Source organism: Eubalaena glacialis, chromosome 18 (assembly GCF_028564815.1).
Source record: "Eubalaena glacialis isolate mEubGla1 chromosome 18, mEubGla1.1.hap2.+ XY, whole genome shotgun sequence".
NCBI classification, from domain to species: Eukaryota; Metazoa; Chordata; class Mammalia; order Artiodactyla; family Balaenidae; genus Eubalaena; species Eubalaena glacialis.
Genome location: NC_083733.1, coordinates 36836152 through 36860157, shown reverse-complemented (window position 1 = coordinate 36860157; position 24006 = coordinate 36836152). Strand labels below are relative to the sequence as shown.

The 24006-nt window shown below is 34.7% G+C and overlaps 1 protein-coding gene across 3 annotated transcripts in view; it reads right to left on the bottom strand.

Moving 5' to 3' along the window:
• The window catches only part of ITFG1 (integrin alpha FG-GAP repeat containing 1), a 265097-nt gene that overhangs the window by 122800 nt on the left and 118291 nt on the right, over positions 1–24006 (bottom strand). For all 3 annotated transcript variants that reach the window (XR_009698047.1, XM_061174414.1, XM_061174415.1), the window contains exons 9-10: positions 17271–17365; positions 14861–15033 (exon numbers count right to left, since the gene is read on the bottom strand). Coding sequence is in view for 2 of the 3 variants with exons in the window: in XM_061174414.1 (XP_061030397.1) it covers positions 14861–15033; positions 17271–17365 (268 nt within the window). In the remaining variant the exon portion in view is untranslated. The remainder of the gene's footprint in view (positions 1–14860; positions 15034–17270; positions 17366–24006) is intronic.

Here is a 24006-nt window from a genome sequence, read left to right as displayed (position 1 = left end):
TTTTTTGGATCACTCACTCCAGCCACAGTCACTTCCTTGGAACACTTGAACATGATCTTTCAGGACCTTTTCCCTATACTCAGAATGTTCTTTAACAGATATTCCCATGGCTTCCTGATCACTGCATTCAGTGAGCAGCTAAATATCATGGCCATAGAGAAGTCTCACCTGATTTCTATATCCAAAATTGCCTACCACCTCTCAGCTGTCCTCTACTCCCATCCTGTTACACAATTGCTTACTTAATTTTGTTTTCCTGGCACTTATTTCTTATATTTTATAATATATTTACATGTAATTGTCTGTGGTCTATTTTTTTCCCACTACAACATCAGCTCTAGACTGATGTTATTTCCAAATAACATGTTGAGCCAGGAACATGTTATACCCTCAATAAAATTTGTTCAACGAGTAAATTAATGACCAAGCTCTATGAGGCAGTCACTAGTTCTCATGTGGCTACCTCCTTCTCATCATTTTAGCTTAATCTCAAATGTTATTACATTGGCAATGCTTTATTTGACAAACATGTTAAAGTAGACATCTTGGTCTCAGCCCTAAACACTGAATATAAAGGTCAAGGAGAAGCAAGGGCTTTATCTCTTCTTGTTCCTGTTGTATCTCTAGCATCTGAAAAAAATGCCTGGCACTATTTAGTTTCTGAGTGAATGAATACATGAACAAGTATAATTTGTTTAAGAGAAAAAAAAATACCTTGACAAACTGAAATAACACGAAGATTAGGATAGAAGAAAAAGAAAACAGATAATCAGTTTAGTTGATTAAAGGAATATTTTAGGTATTTTCAAGGTTATTATGGTAAGAAAAGATAGTTTTTTTCTCTTAGATAACATATTATATTGCCTCCATTTTTGCAGATGAAGAAAACACTTTTAACATTCCATGATATTTTTTTTAATTGTGGAAAATATACCTAATTTATCATTTTAACAATTTAAAAGTATACAGTTCAGTGGCATTATGTATATTCACATTGTTGTACAATCATCACTACTATCTAGCTCCAGAACACTTTTCATCTTCAGAAACTAAAACTCTGTACTCATTAAACACTGTCTCCTCATTCCCCTCTTCCCCCAGCTCCTGGTAATCACCATTCTAATTTTTGTCTTTATGAATTTGACTACTCTAGGTACTTCGTATAAGTGGCATCATACAGTATTTTTCCTTTTGTGACTGGCTTATTTCACTTAGCATAGTGTCCTCAAGGTTCATTCACATGGTAATGTGTCAAAATTTCCTTCCTTTTTAAGGCTGAATAATATTCCATTGTATGTATAAATCACATTTTAAACTCCTTTCGTCTGTTGATGAGCACATGGGTTGCTTCCTTCTTGGCTACTGTGCATAAAGCTGCTATGAACATGGTGAACAAATATCTGTAGGAGTCCCTGCTTTCAATTCTTATTTATTTATTTATTTATTTATTTATTTATTTATTTGGCTGTGTTGGGTCTTTGTTTCTGTGCGAGGGCTTTCTCTAGTTGCGGCGAGCGGGGGCCACTCTTCATCGCGGTGTGTGGGCCTCTCACTGTTGCGGCCTCTCTTGTTGCGGAGCACAGGCTCCAGATGCGCAGGCTCAGTAGTTGTGGCTCACGGGCCCAGTTGCTCCACGGCATGTGGGATCTTCCCAGACCAGGGCTCGAACCCGTGTCCCCTGCATTGGCAGGCAGATTCTCAACCACTGCGCCACCAGGGAAGCCCCCTGCTTTCAATTCTTTTGGTTATATATCCAGAAGTGGAATTACCGGATCATATGGTAACTCTATTTTTAATTTTCTGAGGAACAACCGTACTGTTTTCTTTAGCAGTTGCACCATTTTACATTCCCACCAGAAACACACAAGAGTTTCAATTTCTCCACATCCTCACCAAAATCTGTTAATTTCTTTTATTAAAAAAAATAGGTATTCTAACTGGTGAGAAGAGGCATCTTATTATGGTTTTGATTTACATTCCCTTAATGTACCTTTTCAGGTGCTTATTGGTCATTTGTGTATCTTCTTTGGAGGAACGTATATCCAAGTCCTATTTTTTGTTTGTTTTTTTTGGAAGGGTGAGGGTGGTGGCTGTTGCTGACTTGTAGGAATTCTTTATATAGTGTGGATATTAACCCCTTAACAGATACATGACTTGCAAATAAATATTTACTCCTGTTCCATGGGCTGCCTTCTCACTCTCTTGATGGCATCCTTTAAAGCATAAAAATTTTTCATTTTGATGTAGTTTCATTTGTCTATTTTTGCTTTTGTTGCCTGTGCTTTTGGTGTCATAACCAAGAAATCATTGCCAAATCCCATGTTGTGAAAATTTTCCCCTATGTTTTCTTCTAAGTGTTTTATAGTTTTAGATCTTATGTTTAGGTCTTTGACATATTTTGAGTTAATTTTTGTATATAGTGTGAGGCAAAGGGCCAATTTCATTTTTTTGTATGCAGATATTCAGTTTTCCCAACACCATTAACTGAAAAAAGGGTCCTTTCCCTATTGAATAGTCTTGGCACCTCTGTCAAAAATCATTTGACCATATATGCCAGGGTTTATTTTTAAGCTTTCTATTCTATTGTATTGTCTGTCTTTATACCAGTACCACACTGTTTTGATTACTATAGTTTTTAGTAAATTTTGAAATCAGGAAGTCTGAGACCGCCAACATTGTTTTTTCAAGATTGTTTTAGCTATTCCACTAGGTTATAAAAACATAGCATTTAAAGCTCATCTATCATCTCTGAAATGTCGTCTTTTGTGTTCAGTTCATTCTGTGGCAATCTCAGTTGCTCATCTGTAAAACTGTGTAACAGCTTACTGGGATAGTAGTGAGGATTAAATATGAAATATCATATTTAAAACTCTGAGCAAAACACCAGGATACATCAGCAGTGCTCAGTAAATATCAGCAATTATAATGTACCAATATACAACCTGTGACAGAATAATGCCCACATCCTAATCCATAGGACTTATGAATATCTTAGCTTATAAGCAAAAGGAACTTTTCAAAAGTGATCAACTTAAGGATCTTGAGGTATGGAGATTATCCTGTGTTTTATGTGATTATCTGGGTGGGCCCAATGTAATTCACAAGGGTCCTTATGAGAGGGAGGAAGGAGGTCAAAGTTAGTGTCAGAAGGTGATAGGACAGAAGCAGAGGGGAAAAAAAGGTGATGGGTGCAGAGCCAGCAGATCTGCTGATGTGGGCCTCAGCAGAACAAGGATAGCTTCTAGAAGCTGAAAGAGTTAAAGAATAAATTCTCTACTGGAGCCTCCAGAAGGAACCAACCCTGCCAACAGCTTGGTTTTAGCTTCATAAGACTCATACAGAAATTCTGACCTCTAGAACTGTTGCAAAATAAATGTGCATTGTTCAGCCATTAAATCTGTGATAATTTGTTACAGTAGCAATAGAAAACTAGTACATATTTTAGTGCAGGAAGTGGTGTAGTGCTGTAACAAATATCTAAGTATATGGAAGTGACTTTGAAATTAGGTAACCAGTGGAGGCTGGAACAATTTTGAGGAGCATGACAGAAAAAGCCTAAACTGCTTTGAACAGACGGCTGTTTGTAGAAATATGGATGTTAAAGACTGAAGGCTCAGAAGAATGATCAAAAAAATCTATACCTTCACAGAGTATACCTAAATCATCATAAACAGATTATTGGTGGAAAACTGGAGGTTAAAAGCTCTGCTGGTAAGGGCTCAAAAAGAGGAGGAACTTATTATTGGAAACTGGTGGAAAGAGGATCCTTGTTATAAAGTGGCGGAAAGGTTATCTGACTTGTGTCCAACAATTATATTGAAAACAGAATTGTAAGTGATGAATGTAGACCTTCAACTGAAGAGATTCTGAAGAAAACTTTTGAAAGTAAAACTCGGTTTCACTGTTTATAAAAAGTGTGACAGGTAGGAAATACATTGAGGGAAGGACTGGTAATCAAAAAGAAACCAGAACTTGATGATTTGGGAAATTTTATCAGCCTATGCAGGTTGAAAAAAGATACAAAAATTAAGAGATTCGGTCAGGAAAACATGTTCAGGAGAAAATGTCAAAGACATGCATGGACAATATTTTGTTAATGTCTTGAAAGGATCAAAAAATCAAAGTACTCCATCACAAATCTCCCTGAAGAGATTAGGTCTGTGACTCATGTATCCCTTTAGCCATCTCAGAAGCCAAAAATGGAGATGGGTTTATCCAAGAAAGATTTGTAGAGAAGCCTCTTGTCTGATGGAGAGAATTCCTCAGACACATGCAGGAGGCTCACCAAGATTTTGAGAATGCTATATTAGCATAAATACTGCCAGCTTGGATGGAAAGGAACAGAGAGAGGATGAAATGAAAGAAGGCTGTTATACTCTCAAAATTCTAGAGGCAGGAAAGAGGTTGATGAATTACTCAGTTGCAAACATGTACTATCCTTTAGGAAAAAAGGATGAGCCATGGGCCGTTGGATGGAGCTGAGGGCCACAGAGGATTAGACTCAGGCCTTGAAACCAAAAGTAGTATGTCTGGTTGGATTCTATAATTGCTTGAGACCAATAACTCCTTTTTTCCTTTAGTTTTCTCCCTTTTTGAATGGCAATACCTATAATTATTATCCCATGCTTGTCCCACCACTGTATTCTGGAAGCAAATAACTTTTTTTCTAGTTTCACAGATTCATAAACGAAGAGTAATTTTGCCCTAATATCAATTATTCTGATAGCCTTACATGTGCCTAATTTAGATAATTTACACGATGAGATTATGGGGCTTTTGAGCTGATGAGACTTAAATGACATTCTGGACTTGAGCTGATGCACTAACGGATTGAGACTTTCAGGGATGTTGAGATGGACTGAGTGTATTTTGCATGCAGTATGAGGCTGAATCTTTAGGAACTCAGAGGGTCTCAGATCATGGTAAGCTTAGTAATCGCCCCACAAAGAAGACCACAATATTCCTTATAAAAGGGAAGTAGAAGAATGGGAGCAAGGGAGAAGATGTAACAATGGAAGCAGAGATCAGAAAAGAGAAAAGATTGTGATGGTTAATTTTATCTGCCAACTTCACTGGGCCATGGGGTGCCCAAACATTTGGTTAAACATTATTCTGGGCGTGTCTTTGAGGGTGTTTCTGGGTGAGACTAACATTCAAATTGGTAGAATTCCTAAAGCAGATTACCTTCCCTAATGTGGGTGGGTCTCATCCCATCAATTAAAGACATGAATAGAACAAAAAGGCTGAGTAAGAGGGAACTCTATCTGTCACTGAGTTGGGACATGTTCTTTTTTGGCTTTGGGACTCGGACTGAAACACTGCCTTTTCTTGGGTTTTGAGCTGGCTAGAATTTGGACTGGAACTTATACTATCGACTTTCCTGGTTCAGACGTGGACTGGAGCTACACACGGGCTCTCCTGGGTCTTCAGCCTGCTAACTGCAGATCACAGGACTTCTTAGCCTCCATAATCATGTGAGCAAATTCCTTAAAAAAATCCCAATCTCTCCTCCTCCCCTCTCTCAATTTCTATCTGTCTATCTCCTATTTGTTCTGTTTCTCTGGAGAACCCTGAATAATACAATGATGCTACACTGTTGGCTTTGACAATGGAGGAAGGGGCCATGAGCCAAGGAAAGTTGGCAGCCTTGAGAAGTCGGAAAACACAAGGGAAGAGATTTTTAGCTACAGCCTCCAGAAAGAACCAGCACTGCTAGTACTTTGATTTTAGCCCAGTGAAACTGATTTCAGACTTCTGACCTCCAGCATTGTGACAGAATAAATTTGTGTTTTTATGAGATACTATGTCTGTGGTAATACACTAATACACAGTCCACTGTCATTCTTGATACTCTTCTACAACATTGTGCTAGTCACCACTTGAAGCTTGAATAAATAAAATGTGGTATATCCATACTTGGAAGATTATTTAGTAAAACGAGGTATTTATACATGCTACCTCACAGGTAAACCTTGAAAACACTATGTTAAGTGAAAGAAATCAGTCATTAAGGACCAAAAATTATATAATTCCATTTATCTATAAAAAGATAGATCTTGCTACCACAGACCTATTATATTTTTTGTTTTGTTTTGTTTCTTTTAATTCATGTGTAACGATATTGAAAACAGTGACCCATTGTAGCATTTAATCTCTCAGCTTTAGAGAGAAAAGGCTGCAAACTGAGTATCAGGAAAGACTTGGGATATTTTAAGTTACTTCCTGAAATCAACAGAAGAAAACTTTTTGCTGATACCTTTTCATTTTCCTTTTTCATTTTCCTTTGGAAGCTGTTGTGGTACAAAATTAACAGGAATAAAATAGCCATCAGTCCTTTCTCTGACAATCTGTGTGGTCTACTAGTGGTAGGAGATCACGTAGCTGTCATAGATCTTTTGGAACTAAAGTTGACATTCATGTTGTTGACAGTGTAGTTTAAATGTTTCTTAATAACGTAAACTTTGGAGAGAAGGAGAAGGAATAGTATTCTATGTAATCACACAAGAAACTTGCAGGGTAGGTATATTCATCCTTATTTTACAGATTTATAGATATACAGACAGGCTAAATACCTTGCTGAAGGAAACAGAGCTACTATGTGGCAGCACTGGCATTTGAACTGAAGACTAAAGTCCATGCTCTCTCTCTCTTTTTTTTTTTCCTATCCTAAGCTGCACTTAGAAATAAACTTTTCTTTTAACCTCATGTGATATACAATGTAGTGGAAGAAACACGGGTTTCGCAATGCACCCTAACTCAAATACCTTTTGGGATAAATGCTGTCAAAAATTGGAAAAAAAAAAAAAAAAAAAAAAAGGCCGTCAGCATTATGGTGGATTGAGATGCTCCCTTTGTTCTACCCTTCAACTTAAAACCAGTAAAACATCCACAATTCAACAAAGGTGCCTCTGCCCAACACACCAGGACTCCAGAGAATTCTGCACATCTGTACATCTGAAGGTGGGTGGACTAGGACACAGAGGAGGCGAGAAAGGGGGACAGTGAAGGGAGGAGCTACAACCCTAGTGCCCTGGACCCCTGGCCGTAGCAGCTGAGCCCACAGCCCCAGAAAACCCAGTAGCAGCAGGGGAGGTAGCACATATGACTCTGGCCTCGCCTCCTGGCTACTGTGGTGCTATCGCCCAGAGGTAACTGGGCAGCAGTGGCAAAAGGTCTAGGATCCCGTCCCTCCAGCTGCAGAAGTGCCCACAACTCTGGCCCCCTACCCCCTGCCTGCATGGCTGGCGCCCATGAACCAGAAAACAATGGACACAGAAGGGATGCCCATGACCCTGGCTCCCTCCTACCCTTTCCCTCTCCCTGTGGTGATGGAGCTCATGACTCAAGAGATCCCAGACAAGGCAGAGGCACAAAAGCACCCACCACATATGGAATATATAAAAAACAAACAAAAGACCCAAATAAATGGTCAAACCAAACCAAACAAAAATGTAGCTACAAAGAATAGAGTAGTGGTTACCAAAGGGGAAGGAGCAAGGAGGGAGGAAGGTGACATGGGTAAAGGGGATCAAGTGTATGGTGACAAATGGAAACTAAATTTTTGGTAGTGAGTACACCGTAGTATACACAGAAACAGAAATTTAATGTTGTACACAAGAACCTTGTACAATGTTATAAACCAATGGTACCTCAATAAAAAATATTGAAAAAGAAAACTCACTTGTGTTTTATTTCTCTTTTCATTAATATACCTGATTGCAAGTACATACATAACAGAGAGGTCTGAATCTAAGTTTTACCCTATTCATGGAGAGGCATTTTCAATTCTGTCAACCTGGGAAATTGATTCCATACTCCCAGTTTCTACCACCAGTAGTTTAATTTATACAGCTGGTAAGAATTACAAAAACTGAAGTTCAAAATCTTCCATGTTGCAGCTCTTCTGAAGGAACTCTGTTACTGCTACTTAGAGGTGATAAAACTTTGTGGCTATTATTCTAGGAAGGAAGGATTAAAATGAAATAAAATGGATTAAGCATTCCAGAATGCTTTTTCCTGTTCCAGCACCTCCCCACCAATTATAAAAGTTAACTGTATATGCTGATGATTCAAAAGTTAAAAAGCTAACTTTGCTTTATATTAGTATAATTTTATGTAAAGCCAAAGTTAGCAATGTACTCATCAATTATATAGACAATGCTTATTGGAATTTATCTTGGTAGTCACAGTGCATAAAGTAATGAAATTTATCAACATAGTTTGTCTGGAAAGACTAGCATACACTCATATAAACTTAGAATCCTATACTCTGCAAATTAGCAGGTAGGCTGGACGAAAATAAAGAAATTTTCAGACCTGCAAGGTCTTAGAAAGAGGCTGCAGACTCTCCCTGATAGAATTACTTGACTCTATCCAGAAAAATAATAGATGAATCAAAGAATGAATGGAAGACAGGGGTGTTCAATGGTGATCAAAGAAACTAGTAAACTTTGTAGCCAAGTGTAAATAATTGTCACAACAAAATGTGAAAATAAATACATAAATAGATAAATCCTAGATTATATCAACATGGTGATGATATCACTGAATGAGGAGGGGCTGGGTAGGGGAAAGAGAATTTTAACGTATGCTAAAAATCTTGTCTTAAGGACTGTTTTGTCTCTAGTAGTTCACTAAAAAAATGAAGTTTAAATATATGTACTAAACATTTAACTGTAACAACTACAACAGAAATGAAATTTATGATATACAAACCATCTTAGGAACTACAAAAGGAAGAAAAATTTGAATGATCAAACAGAAGGCAGAAAAATGAGAAAAAAATGATGAATACAAACATAAAATGGCAAGAATAAATCAAAGCATGTGTGACCACATAATAATATTACTAATAATTAAAATAATAGACACTACATAGAACTTATGCTGTGCCATGCAGTGTCGTGAGTCCTTGTTGCATTGCTGTCTTAGGGTTTGAGTCTATAATTTTATTGTTCATTCTTAAGGTTATTGCATTGCAAATACCTATCAAAATACGTACCTATCAAAATATGTGGTTTGAAGTCAAGTACATAGAAAAGAGTCTTAAAAACGCTTATTAGAAACTAAGAAAATGGGAAAATTCTATTAAGTATTCAATGAAATAAAAACAAAAACAAAAATAAATCTAAAGAAAGCAAAAAAGGGAAGGAGTTAAATATAGAATCAGAAATAAAATATTTGTGGAAAAAATCCATCTTACTGAAAATAAAAGTAATTTTTTAAACGAATATAACAACAAAAACACAGACATTAATGAAATAATAAAACAGACCAGCCCTAAGGCTGATGAATTAAATACAAAAGGCAAATAACATTACAAACACCTATGGATTCAAAGGAAATGTAAAAATTACAGAAGAATGCAACATCATGCCAATAAATTCAGAGTGCAGGAGTAATTATTAATAGATTGATTAAAATTGATTGCTAATAGAGTAAATAATATTTAATATATATCCTTTTGGAATTAACAGAGACTGCCAGTGTTTTAACTTACCATCTACATAATTTTTTCCCTCACAACTAATTAGTGGATCCTTTTTCATTTTAGTATGGGCCAAAAAATTTTAATACGGAATTCGTTAGGGCAGAAGAATAGGCAACCTTATTGTAGAGAAAACATGAGCTTTACAAATTCCAACTACTGAAGCTGAAGTTGGTTTGTGAGTGAAGGTTAGTCAACATAGCAGTATGAGTTCTTCCATGATGAAACAGTATGAGTTCTTCAATGATGAGTCATCCAGGATAAGATTTCAAACACATTTTATCATTTTTTACTCTGTCACATCATACTGGGCTAATTTAGTATTCTCCCTCATTTGAGGTATAGAAGCTACTGAATAAGACAGTACAATCAGAAATAGTTTTAAATGAAAGTAAAGCCTGATTAAGATATTCTATATTGTAAAAACTGATTTTAAAAATCACATATTGAAAGCTTCTGGAGGCTTTATAATAATTTGCTTAGGAGGAAGTAATACATTTTATTAAACCCAGAAGTGATGTGACTATGATTCTTGAATTCAGTACCCTTATTAATTTTGAAAAACAAACATTTTACAAAAACCTTACTCTACCCCATGTATAATTCTATAAAAACAAAAATATTAAAATATTCTTCAGTCTTCAATAAGCTGTGAATGCATATAACTTCCCTACCCAGAGTTATTACTCATTAACTAAGGATTAGTTAATGATTTAGACCATAAGACTTAGTGATGTAGGTTGTAATGTCAGAAACAGGCTATTCTCCCTAGTAACATTTGAACAGATGGCAATTATGTGACGTAGCCTACCAAGATTTATTTTGCAAACTACCACTAAACATTCCCTGGCAGAATAGGCATGGAATGTTTTTTCTTTTATTGTAAATTAGGAAGTCTGTTATATTTTCACATTCATGGAAAAGATGGTGATTAACTTCATTTAAAAAAGATTATGGTGAATCATTTGAAGTATAAAACAAAATTAGTAAGATATTTGATCTAATTTAAAATGATATGAAACCCTTTGTTACAGTCCATAATAAAAATGAAAAACAACAGTGGCTTGAAATGTACAAGTGGATACAGGCATCTGTACTATCAATCTCCTTGCCCACTAAAGCAGAACATCTGAAACATAATGTAACCTTTCCTTGGTGACTCAGGGTATCAGTGTGAACCTATATTATTTTATAAAGCTGAGGGTGAAGATGAAAATGCAGATTATACTGAATGGGTAATTAGCTAATAGCTGCAAAAGTCCCCAGTAATTCCTTTTTGACAAAGTTCCAGATCCCGACTTGCTTCTGGTCATCTTCCATCGTTTCATATTGGTAGCCTGAATGTATACCACCAACACATCCAAATTATACCTCTGGTTTCCAAATTACTAACATAAGAGGCCATGTGCTTGCATATAATCAATCTCCCCTGACAGCACGACTCAGAAAACTTATGGATTTTATTCATTTGTCCTTAGCTTGCTCCTTCTTTCTCTTGTCAGAGAGACTTTTACTATCTGCCCAAATCATCATTTCTAACCTCTGCTAAAAATGTGTTATTTTTGGTTATATAATACTTCCTTCTAAATTTTTTTCTTACAGGGAAAGAAAAAGGATTCAGATTCTGTGAACTTAGAGTGCTGACTGCAACTGTGTGATCCTGGACAAGTAGTCTGACTTATCTGAGACTGTTTCCATACTTACAAAGTAAAGATAATACCACCCCATAGAAATTATTGTGAAGCAATATGCATGATAATCACTTTATAAACTAAAGCCCTTTACTTCCTGGCATTAACTGACAAGGAATATATTGCATTTGGCCATTTATTGATTTACTTGCCATTTAACAGATTTTGGGAGTTCTTACAGCTGATACTCAGAATCTGCTCCTTTGCTGCTAAAACCCTTTGTTTAAAAAAAATTTTTTTTTTTAGTACTTTTAGATTTGGATTCTCTATAAATCCCCGCTAGAAGCTGAGGTTTTGCTTACAATTTCATCCACTTTCAATTTATTAATAACAATACAACTTTTCTTAAATATATTAACATTCTGATTAATATGCAATAGTAAGAACAAAGACTAAAAGTCACTCTCTTATATCTTCAGTTAAATGCTTAAAATAAGGAATGAATATGCACTGTATGTGCTTGACAAAATGATAAATAAATCATTAACACAACTTCTAGACTACAGTACCAGTGTTTAAACAAACATGCATTTATTCTGAGCAAATTACAATCTATGTTAGTTTTGAATTTTAAAAAATCATACAATATGGTTTAGAATATTAATTTAAATATGGTTTATCAAATTTTCCTATAGAAACTTAATAGTCACTCTAAATTAGTATTTAATTTTACCTATGACATTAATATATCTAGGGGAATATTTAGAGGAATGTTTTTTCTAACATATGCATAAAATAAAATTTCTAATATACCACATATTGGGCAAAAATAAAATTAAACTTTTCATTTTTGTATACTAGTTTTTCTAGTAACTCTGGCTAATTAAGAAATAATAGTGATTAGAAATCCATAAGGACAAGAGTTTAATTAGATAAATGGTTCTCAAATATTCTTTGCTATAACTTATCCTCCAGTTCCTTTTAAAAAAGTTTTTCAGTTCTATACTAAAGACTTAGGACATAAAATATCTTTTCAGTGTTATTTTACACATGAAATTAAAAAACTCTAAAAACAGAATTATTATTAGCTTAAGAGCACACTATTGGAATAATGTCATTCTAAGTTTGTCTTTCTTCTTTCAAAAAAACGAAAATTCAGACAATTAAGACAACATGACTACACACAGAAGATGACAGTAAACACAGGGCAACTGAGTAGTAATGGGACAGCCAAGGGAAAAAAACATGGCTTTCAGTCAGTGGTGGCACAGATGTAAAATGGCTGACCTCAGACCATGTTATTTTGTTTAGAGTCACTCGCTGCCTCTATAAATGTCATTAATAGAGATCTTTTTCATGTAACATGATTTTAAAGGTTAACTTTCAACAATTAGACCTTTAGCATAAAATAAAAAACAAACAGAAAGCCAAATAGCAACTCTCCTCTGAAAACAAAAAAACACAAGTTAACAAGCCACGGCTTCAGAACTTTTCATGAAACACATATTGTGGATTTTATTCTTAACTGCGTAGTTAATCTCTACCTGATTTTCAAAACCTGAAGAAAAAAAGGAGACAGAATTCTCCAGGTAGCAACCCTTGAAATTATAAACTGCAACCCTGTACTACTTCTTAGCAATACAGCAGTCTTGAAATCAGTTAAAAATTATAAAAAGCTTTACAACAAAAGTGAACAGTAGAAAAGGATTATAATGTACACTATGTCTTATTTTCCTTCTTCTATGTTTCAAAGAAAATATTATGCTGAATTCTCCTAGACAGACATCTCTCAAGTATAGGGCTATTTCTCATCTAGTGATTTAATGAACACTGAGATGCACTGAAATCTATCCTTCAATTCTCATCTATCCCAAAAGAACAAAAAAGAAACCCTGGGTTTTAAACAGTTGCTTTTATAAAAGCATCAAGAGTCTATGACTGTCTTTTATCTTATGTTTCCTATAGAGCCATAGTGTTTGTTCACTGCTGAATTAGCTGTTGATATCATCGTTATTACTGAATGGTAAAGGTAAGTTAAATATTTGATGGCTTGAAGAAGAATATGTTGATAAAGAACTTTTATGACAAAACTATAAATTGTTTGTATGTTTTTCTAAGAATAAGTAATCACACTTAAATGAATTAAAGATGTAATTTCTTATTCTTTTGAATAGGGTAAATGTTCAAATTAAAGCAATTTTTACATTTCTTTGTTTTTACGTGCCACTTCAAAAGGTATAAAAATCACATTCAACTCAGAGGTTTCTTTTGGTTACATAAGATCTGCTTCATACACATAAGTTATGAGTGTACATACTACTCTGTATTATGGATCATGATGCTCATAACCCTAGAAAATTTTGTAAACACAACTCAGAGTGATTATAATTTCAAATCAAGGCCCTTAGAAAAGTTTAAGTATAGACATTTTATAATTTCTATAAATATTTAGGGGCACTCACTAATAATGTACGGTTTTCTAAAAATCACATTTCTAGATAACATTGTTTGATGTTAAAATCAACAACAGTCTGATTTTTTTTCCAGGAAAGTTATATTGCATCATGAGCCTGGTAGTAAATGTGGAGCTGAATCATCACTAATTCCAGAGCCAACAAATGAATTAATGGTCAGAAGAAAATTTATGGATAGATATGATGTAGGAGGCAAGAAAGAATAAGGGGCAAGAAATACAACTAATTGTAATACGAAGAATATAATAAAGCATTAAAATTTGGGAAGAGTCATATTTATGGAATCTGTCAAGATCAGGGTAATTGTGAATTTAACTATATTGGTTTAGCTACTGGTACCTCTACCTAAGGAAAAAAAAGTAGCAACAACATTCAAAATCATTGATAGGGGGCTTCCCTGGTGGCGCAGTGGTTGAGAATCTGCCTGCCAATGCAGGGGACACGGGTTCGAGCCCTGGTTTGGGAAGATCCCACATGCCGCGGAGCAACTAGGCCCGTGAGCCACAACTACTGAGCCTGCGCGTCTGGAGCCTGTGCTCTGCAACAAGAGAGGCCGCGATAGTGAGAGGCCCGCGCACTGCGATGAAGAGTGGCCCCCACTTGCCGCAACTAGAGAAAGCCCTCGCACAGAAACGAAGACCCAACACAGCCAAAAATAAATAAATTAATTAATTTAAAAAAAATCATTGATAATGCAATAAATATACTCAAAAATTTTGTATTTACAAATATTATCAATAGTCATGTCAAAATTCTCAACACCATTACAAAACAAGCAACAGTAAGGCAACATTCACTGATAGTAAAGTCAGCATGTGCTAAGTATCTTGTTAATTGCCTCATTTTTTATTTTTACCTCATGTAATTTCCACTACAACTCCATGACAGAGGTGCAGTTACTACTCTCAGTTTACAGATGAGGAGTTTAGCTAATCTGCTCAAGGTCACACAGGTGCTAAGTGGCTGGACTGAGAGCGAAGCCTAGGCTCAACTCTTAACCTCCATGGTCTTCAGACTCAAAATGTAACTGAGTCATTTACTTATAAAAATTTTGACCTTTTAAAGATCAAGTTTTGTTGAATGAAAAATAAGCCTTTTATTGTTCTATACAACAGAAAAAGAACAGGTATTCTAAGCAGTTGGGAGAAGTTCAGAGCTCATAGTGTTCCTTATTTAAGGAACTGTACCATATTTAGGTGTTATTCAGCTACAAAGTATCACAGTGAAAATATTTCACAAATATTTCTCATTTGACTTAATTTCCATACCTTCCAGATGTATTCTTCAGTATGGCAAGAGCATCTGGATAACCATCCATGTTGTAGTCTCCAATATGAAGGGTAATTGGAATTGGTATTTCAGTTGGTCGTTGTTCATGCACAAATGGCACAAAGCCCCAGAGTGTGCCCTTATTGCTAAAATCCTGTAGGACAGGAACCCACTGTGAATTAAGAGAAAAAAAATCAGATTTTATAGTTATTTTAGAAAAAAATTCACCATTTGTAAAACAAATGATCCACGAAAAGTCCTCAAGGCAAGCATCACCTTATTTAAGTTGTTTATCACTACAAAATGGTAGGGTACTATAATTTACTTTGATAAATAGGTAACTTACACACTGGAAAAAAATCGTCTCCTTTAAAATTTATCACTAATCATCTTTCCTTGAACTAGCACATAGAGCCTTAGAAGGTTTTTCACAGAACCACAAAATCTTAGGATTGAACTGATGTTGATAATCATATACTTGAATTGCCATTTTAAAATGTGTTGAGTGGAAATACAACCTCAAATGAATATTTAAAAAATTATAATATCATGTAATACTGATCCTTTTGGAGGACCAGCTCAGGAAGAATTAGAACATGACAGTCTCCCTTGTTCTCTTGCTTTGCCTTCTATACATGATGATGACTTTAGTCATCATTCTCAGAGACAAGCAGCTCTGAGGCTTGCCAAACAGTACTAGCCCTGACAAGCTCCGCCTGCCCCAGAGAATGAGCTCTGTCACCAAAACAGCTGGAAGCTACATTTTAAATAAATTCTTTATCTCTATATTGATTATAATGAAGAGAACACAGAGAATAGGATCATTTCAAAATGAGCTTTTGGAAATCCCTTTTTCTTCTGAATGCCCCAATCTTTACTTTTAATAACCTAATACAAACTAAAAATCTGAAGAGTGGAAATCATCACATTAAAATTATAGATGTGCCCATAATTAGCTAAGAGCACGGATACTGGCACATAACCTGGAGATGTCCAAACAGAAGCAGGTGCAGCTGGCTTGAAATGACAGGAGGCCAAACATGCCTACAGATGTTTTTTTCCTTGTAAGCAGGTGACTCATATATATAGCTCCAAGCCAGACTACATAAAAAGTGGCCTCTTGAAAAGGGTTTAGGACATAGGATATCCCAAACATTTTCTATGTTATCCAAAGAAAGCATAGTTTGCCAAGGAAAAAGAAAAAAAAGTGGCTTAACTACAAAGACAAATTTACAGAAAACGAGCTGTTTTAAAAAACTGGTCTGCATCTTTAATAAATTTTTCAATCTTTCTTAAAGCAAAAGAGTATAGTATAGCATCAAAATGTTTTAATGTTTCATGTGACTTTGAAAAAAATTGCTGGTCTTGTTTTGGAAGAGGATGAGAAATTTCACAAAATGCCAAGTTTTCACAAGTTTCTGAAGAGGTTGATAGTTTATTAATGAGGATAAAGTATTTCTGTTAAGGTAAATGTATTAAGGTCTAAGAAGTAAAAGATTTTTCATTAATATGACATCCTTAACAGTCAAAAAAGAACTGTGACATTTATCTATCCAGAGAGAGCTGACTGTGTAATTTGAAAATATTCTTACAGTAGTCTGTCACTTGAAGACAGGCTAATAATTACTAGGTTTACTTACAGCTATGAACCAATGATGAAGTGTTACTTGACCTAATATTTTCAGTGATTCAAAACTTTAAAAAAGTTCAAGGTAATAAAGGTTATGGGTGTAAGAGTTAAATGCTTTTAGAATGCTGACTGGAGGAAGATTTGTTTTCTTTAGTGTCTTAGTATAAAAAGTGATACTTCCTACCCATAAGGGCTAAAAAAAATCAAAATATAATTCTATCATTTATTATCCCAAAATAGAAAATATAACTCATTAATTCTACTACTATATTACTGGTTTCCATTCAGGTGCTGTCAATATGGAAAAAGTCTCAATGTCATAACCTATCATTCCCACATTAATCCTCTGTTGTGATTAACAGATCCTAAATTATTTACCTACAAGCTACAGGTATAAAGTCGGCATGAGAGAATGAAACAGATTTAGAGATCACAAATAAAAACAAGATTAGCCTTGAAAATAGGTATGATGTTCTTCTACATAACCCTTTATTATAGCTATAGTGTGTCTTACCATATTCCCAGCATATAAAAGGCTAACAGATCATTTAATTACAGGATCAAGAGTGGGTTTTCTTAACCAGAAATGATTATGCCACTACTTTTTTCTCTCAATAAACCAATAAAAATAAATTTAAATGCATTTCATTAAGTTAAAATGAGGAAGTAAATTTATTTTTTGTTTTTCTCTTTTCTGATTCTTCAGATACCTTTTCTAACCTCTGAAAATTTTTTCCAAGAACATAACTCTATTTACATTAAGAAACAAGTAGATATACCTGCTTTGTTCTGGATCTTGCTAAGTAAATGGTACTTTTCTGGCAGTTTTTATCTTCACAGCCTGGCAATAAGTGATCCATGTTTCCATCTCCATCTGCCAAAAGAAACAGCCACAAAATAGCGTTGTTGTATAGCAGATTAAATTTCCTATTTGCTTAAAGTCTGCATGAATCTAGATAAACTGAGGAATCTGATGCATGGCTTTGGAGTGAATGTGATTCAATTAAAAAAATTATTCTGGCCCTTACTGTCTATTACCTGGACCATGTCTTGTTTTAAATTGCTCACTCTTCCGTGGTTAAATATTTATCCAATGGTGGAAAAACTCCTCATTTCAGGCTTTGATGTTAAAATCATCAATTAAAAAAATGTAGCTTTTGACCTATTTACATAATTATCATCACTGCCACAGGAGAAAAATAAGCATGCAATAGTAACCCATTATTATGTGGCTTATTTTAAATGTCTTTACAGATAATTTACCTTTACACATACTTTTAAGTCTCTTTTATACAGCATAAACGTCAATTCAAGAGTTATAAAGCTTTCAGTAACTTAGATTGTAAAAAGCACCAATACATTTTTATCAATAAAGAGGCAAATGAAGGGAATACAGATGTCATTTCCAACTGACTGGTTTTTAAACAGCTGCACAATGTTCTGCAAAGACCTCTAGAGGTGAGGTTACTGATGAACTTGGAGTCATTTCCTCTAGTGCTCCTTCCTATCTACTGTCCCCTACCTGATGAAGTTTACAGATTTTGACGTCCTAGAGCTAAATCTCTATGGGGACATTCACACAATGGAGTAGTCATGTAGCTTTTAAATTTAGGGTCTAATTTTGTGTTGCTTTTATCACTGATTTATTTGCAATGGCTTAATGTATCATTTAATGTGTGCCTGAGGTAGTACCTTCACTTGGAAGGATATATAAGGTTTAACAACAAAAAAAGTCCTTCCTTGCATAGGTTTAAATATTAAGAGAGATGTATAACTATAACAAGCCTATCAAGTCTCCAATAATGTATTCACAAGGAAAAAAAAATTTTTTCAGGCTGTGTGGGATGAAAATCTAGCCAATGGAAGGTGACCTCAGCATGGAAAAGTAAAAGGCACAGCATAGTGAAAAATGAATTTCTTTCATTTAATTTCATAGTTTAATTACTTATGATCCTCACGGTTAATATTCTTTGTGATGACGAAAGCTTAGTTAGAGGAGTATAACATTAAATAAAATAGTTGAATTAATAATGGAGAGTACAGAGAATACATGTAATATGACAGTATATACACTTGTACTACTGTAAAAAGTTGAGAGAGAGAGAAACAGGCAACTCTAGGCAGGAATACTTGGAAAGGAGAAGGCTTTCCAAGGGCATAAACATATATCATAGTTTAAAAAAAAAAAAAAAAGGAGCTAGCCAAGTAAGAATTAAATGCAAAATGTGATTTATAAACAGACTCTAGTAATATCACAGACTTCATTAAAAGCCAAACCATTTTACTGCAATTAATGTGGGACTAATCAGAAGAGCAATTACTAAGTCTCTGCCCTTCATTTTTACCGCAATGGCAAAATACTCAGATTAGATTTTGATTTACACTTTTCTTTCCTCCTAGTTTATCTTTCTTCCGAGTAGTTTCCTATTTCCCACAATTATTTTGACCATGACGTGGCTGATATTTAATGCTGGCAAATAACCTTCTGTTAAACATATAACTAACTCATGTCACAATATCATAATCATGCCTTTTAGTAGGAATTATCAGTAATATTTTATAGATATGGTCACAGAAATCTAGAACTCTATCAGAGAATGTGCTCCTTGTGCTGACTCTGAGTGCTATTTTTTGATGTTTAGGGTAAGTGACAGAAAAGCTTTCTGAGAGCCCAACTTCACGCGCAAAGGAAATTTTCTCTCTTAAAGGCAACAAACTTTTAAATCTTACATGTTTCACTTTTCTGCATGTTTTTTTAAAAAACTTTTTATTTGGAAATAAACTTAAAATTGCAATAATAAACACAGTAAAAGAATTCTTGTAAACGCTTTAACCAGATTGACCTATTAACATTTTACCCCATTTATTTGACCTGTGAAATCAGTTTTTTTCTGAACCATAATTATATACATTATAGCCCTTTACCCTTAAATACTTGAGTGTGTATTTCCTAGGAATAGCGATATTCTCTTAACCACAGTACAACTATCAATTCACACAGATACTTTTATCTATTGTACTGTATCTATATTCTAATTTTGTCCATTGACGTAATAATGTCGTTTGTAGCATTTTTGCCCCTCTAACACAGGATCCGGTCTAGGAGTAGGAATTATATTTAGTCGTTATTTTTAGCCTTCTTTAATCTAGAATATTTTCTTTTTTTAAAAAATTTTTATAGGTTTTTTCTTTTAAATAAATAAATTTATTTATTTATTTATTTTTCTTTATTTTTGGCTGCATTGGGTCTTCATTGCTGTGCGCGGGCTTTCTCTAGTTGCAGCGATTGGGGCTACTCTTCGTAGCGGTGCGCGGGCTTCTCATTGCGGTGGCTTCTCTTGTTGTGGAGCACAGGCTCTAGGCGCGTGGGCTTCAGTAGTTGTGGCACGCAGGCTCAGTAGTTGTGGCTTGTGGGCTCTAGAGAGCAGGATCAGCAGTTGTGGCGCACAGGCTTAGTTGCTCTGTGGCATGTGGGATCTTCCCGGACCAGGGCTCGAACCAGTGGTCCCCTGCATTGGCAGGTGGAATCTTACCCACTGTGCCACCAGGGAAGTCCCTAGAATATTTTCATAGCCTTTGTCTTTTACAATCTGCCTATCTTTTTTTTTTTTTTTAACCTCAGACTACAGGAATCTTTTACTTTTTCAATAAGTTATTGTGCCTAGGGAAGGAAGTAGTTTCAGAAAAATCAGTTTCACATGAGTCAGAGGCACAAGGCTAGGAACTAGTAATAAGCAAATTCTCTGAAAAACAATGTGACTAAGAGGAATGTCATGCTGACAGAGGTATCAGTCTGTGAACTTGGCACACATTCCTTAAAGAAGTCCCAGGAATTATTAACTTCGGACTGCATTCTCCTCAGGACTTCAGCACATTGTATATCTCGAGTTTTTTTAAAGGCTAAAATTCCTTCTCAAAGGCTCAACAGAATCTGTAACAGAAGGAATGGCATTTTGATTAACTCATTTCATAAAATGCAGTATAAAATTTGGCCTTTTGAATGGCGGACCAGTAGAGACTAAAGTACACACTAAACACGTTAATTTCCATCTGATGTTAACCTTAGCCAAATTTCAAAAGAAATTCTTTTCTAAAACAGATAATTTTAATGAGATAGATTTAATGAGTCAAACTGATTTTCTGAAAAATTTTAGTTTTAAAATCAAGAGAACACTAAAATAAAGTTGTCTTCATAAAAATGGATTATAATGAATTTTGGTATAATAATTTTTCTGTTTTTAATTAAGCAGAGGACAAAGAAGAAGATATACATGAAAAAGGGTCACATTTATATTATGTTTCCTCTTAAACATTCATAACATTTTCAGTCTCATGAAATTAACTGACCTGTGGTATTGTTTAAGCAAATTACAGCTCATTGTTCTGGCCCCAGATTACCCATCAACTTTGTAAACCACAATTTCTCTAATGCAGTGATTCTCAAAGTGTGGCTCCCAGTCCCACAGCCTCAGCATCACCTGGGAACTTGTTAGAAATGTCGATTCTTATACCTCTGTCCAGATCTAATGAATCAAAACCTCTACGGGTAGGGCACAGCAATGTATATTTTTCATAAGCCCTCTGGTTGAAGCCCTCTGGTTGAAATGCTGGTCTTCCACTGACACCAGGGGGTGCTACACATACCCTATTTCTGTCTTAATCATGCTCCTCCATTAACGACAAACTTCTTTTGCTAATCAAATTCCACTATTCATTTAGGACTCAGTATGTATCTTGCTCCAGCCTCTTGAGACTGAATCCAAGTCACCTTTTGCAAATTTTTGTACCTCTTGGGCAGGTCAACTCATTATGGCAGCAAACAAGTACTACTACATAAAATAATTGTTTTTGGTGAAAGTCTTGCCACTCCATGAGAGTGTATGGAGATTTTAATGTAATGGTAAGAAGGTAGAACTAAGATTTAGATTTTTAACCTGGCTTAACTCCTAATTAGTAATTAGACATGTACTTTTGGGGAAAAAAATACTGAAAAATATTTTTAAAATATTAGGATTTGGGGAACAGGTACTTCTGTATTTTTTAGGACTGCTCAAGAAGTATTCAGGTTTTCAGAAATGTCTTTTTCCTACTCTTGTCCCCAGCTCCCCTCCACAGTGGCAACCACCATAGCAGTTTTTCTTGTGTATCCTTCACCACATAGGCTATGCATATACATATACTATATACAATTTTGTACAATTGTAGTGTACACTACACACTTTTTGGTACCTTCAATTTTTGATTTAATATATCTTTGAGAGCATTCCACAGTGATAAATTTATATCTGCCTCATATATAGTATACAGTATTACATTTTATGGGTATATCTCAATATAGCCAATTCTCTATTGATGTACAAACACTGAGTTGTTTCCAATCTTCTGGTAATCAAAACAATCCAACAATGAATAAATTTGCACATATAATATCTCATATTTGAGAGATTATAGTATAAATTCCTAAAATGGAAATTAATGATTCAATGATTATATGTAATTAAAATTTTTATTTTAATCTCCATAGAGGAGCAGTTCTCAAACTAGTCTCAAGAATCCTTTATACTCTTAAAGACTGAGGACCCCAATAATCTTTGTTTATGTGGGTAATATCTATGGGTATTAACTTGAAATTAAGACTAAGAAATATTTATATATTTAAGTGAAAATACAAACCATAAATATATCACATATAAACATAACTAATATTTTCATGAAAAATAACTGTTTTCCAAAACAAAGACATTTTATGAGAAGAATGGGATTATCTGGCCTAGCAGAGAAAACCTGGATTTTCATACTGCTTTTGTATTCAATCTGTTGTTTTGGTTGACAAATATGAAAATATGTAATTGGAGGAAGTATTTTAACAGCCTTTTCAGATAACTCTAATATTCTTCCATGCTACGATCAAAACTCAACAAGTGACAATTTCTTAAAAATTTCTTGCGATGAAGAATCTAATCCTGTTTCAATGAACATTTCTTACTCTGTTAATTAAAATCCAGTAGTCCATCTTGCACTTTGAATGGGTGTTTAACCAATGCATAACTTTGTAAAATCACACATCAAACATTTAGAAGACAGTGTTTCATTGAGTTATGTAGATTTTGCAAATGCTGAAACATTTCATTACACAATATAAAAAATTCAGATTCGTTAATATCACCACCAATCTCATCAAAAAAGTCTTTAGGTACTGAGAAGCTGTCAGCTCATGGTAGCAGATAAAAAGTTTTCCCAAATTCCAATTTTTGCTTGAAAGATCAAATTTTATCATTGGCACCTTCCCATAAGTTGTTTTCTTGAACTCTCAAGCTCACTTTGTTCATTGTAGAGAAAATGGCTACCAAATCCCCAAGTCTGAAAAACCATAGTTTGTCTGTCAGTTGTTCTTCAAGCAAAAAATGGTGAAAATGGTATTACATTTAAAAAAAAAAGGAGTTAGTTCAGCTTGCAACTCAATCACACCAGTGTTTTTCATTAAGACAACCACCATACTCTGTGCACAAGTGTTTTATGCATACATCTTGCTTCCTGACACAGTATTAAAAAGGTGTGTAGTCAAGGGCTGAGATATAATAAAATTAATATTTTTTGCTTCATCAATAAACACTCTTAAGAGAAACTATTTTTCTTATTTCCTTTTTCTTTCTCTTTCTTCTTTATTTTACTACTGTGAGTATATGGTGGTGAAGAATACAATGAATGGTAATAAAGTTTGGTGCAACTGTTTTGATTTGTGTCAAATGGCAGCAGCTTTACACATCACTGCTTTCATATTATCAGAGTCAACAGGGTGAAAAAGGCAAATAATATCTCAGTGTTCTTATGAAGGTAATTTTGATCTTGTGGACCCCCTGTAAGAGTTGCAGGAAAACCTCTCCCCACCCCTCGGGATCCATATTTTGGACCACACTTTGAAAACCTTTGCCAGAAAGGTTGTACCAATAAGCAAATTATCAAATATTTTGATTTTTGCCACTCTGATTGATGAAAATGGTATTTCATTGTGGTTTTAGTTTTCTTATTAATTATGGTGTTTGTCTTTTTAAAAATGAAGCATAGTGGATTTACAATATTATATTAATTTCAGGTGTACAACATAGTGATTGAGTATTTTTATAGATTTTACTCCATTTAAAGTTATTGCCATAAAAAGGCTCTATTTTCCTGTGCTGTACAATATATCTTTGTTGATTATTTTACACATAGTAGTTTGTGTCTCTTAATTCCATATCCCTATCATGCCTTGCCTCAAGAACAACAAAGCCCAAAGTCATCAAAAGGAAAATAAAACATCAATGAAATCAAGAGCTGGTTTTTTGAAAGGATAAACAAAATTAATAATCTTTTAGCCAAGCTCATCAAGAAGAAAAGAGAGAGGACCCAAATAAACAAAATAAGAAATGAAAGAGGAGAAATAACAACTGATAACACAGAGATACAAGAATCGTAAGAGAATAGTACGAACAGTTACATGCCAACAAATTGGACAACCTAGAAGAAATGGACAGA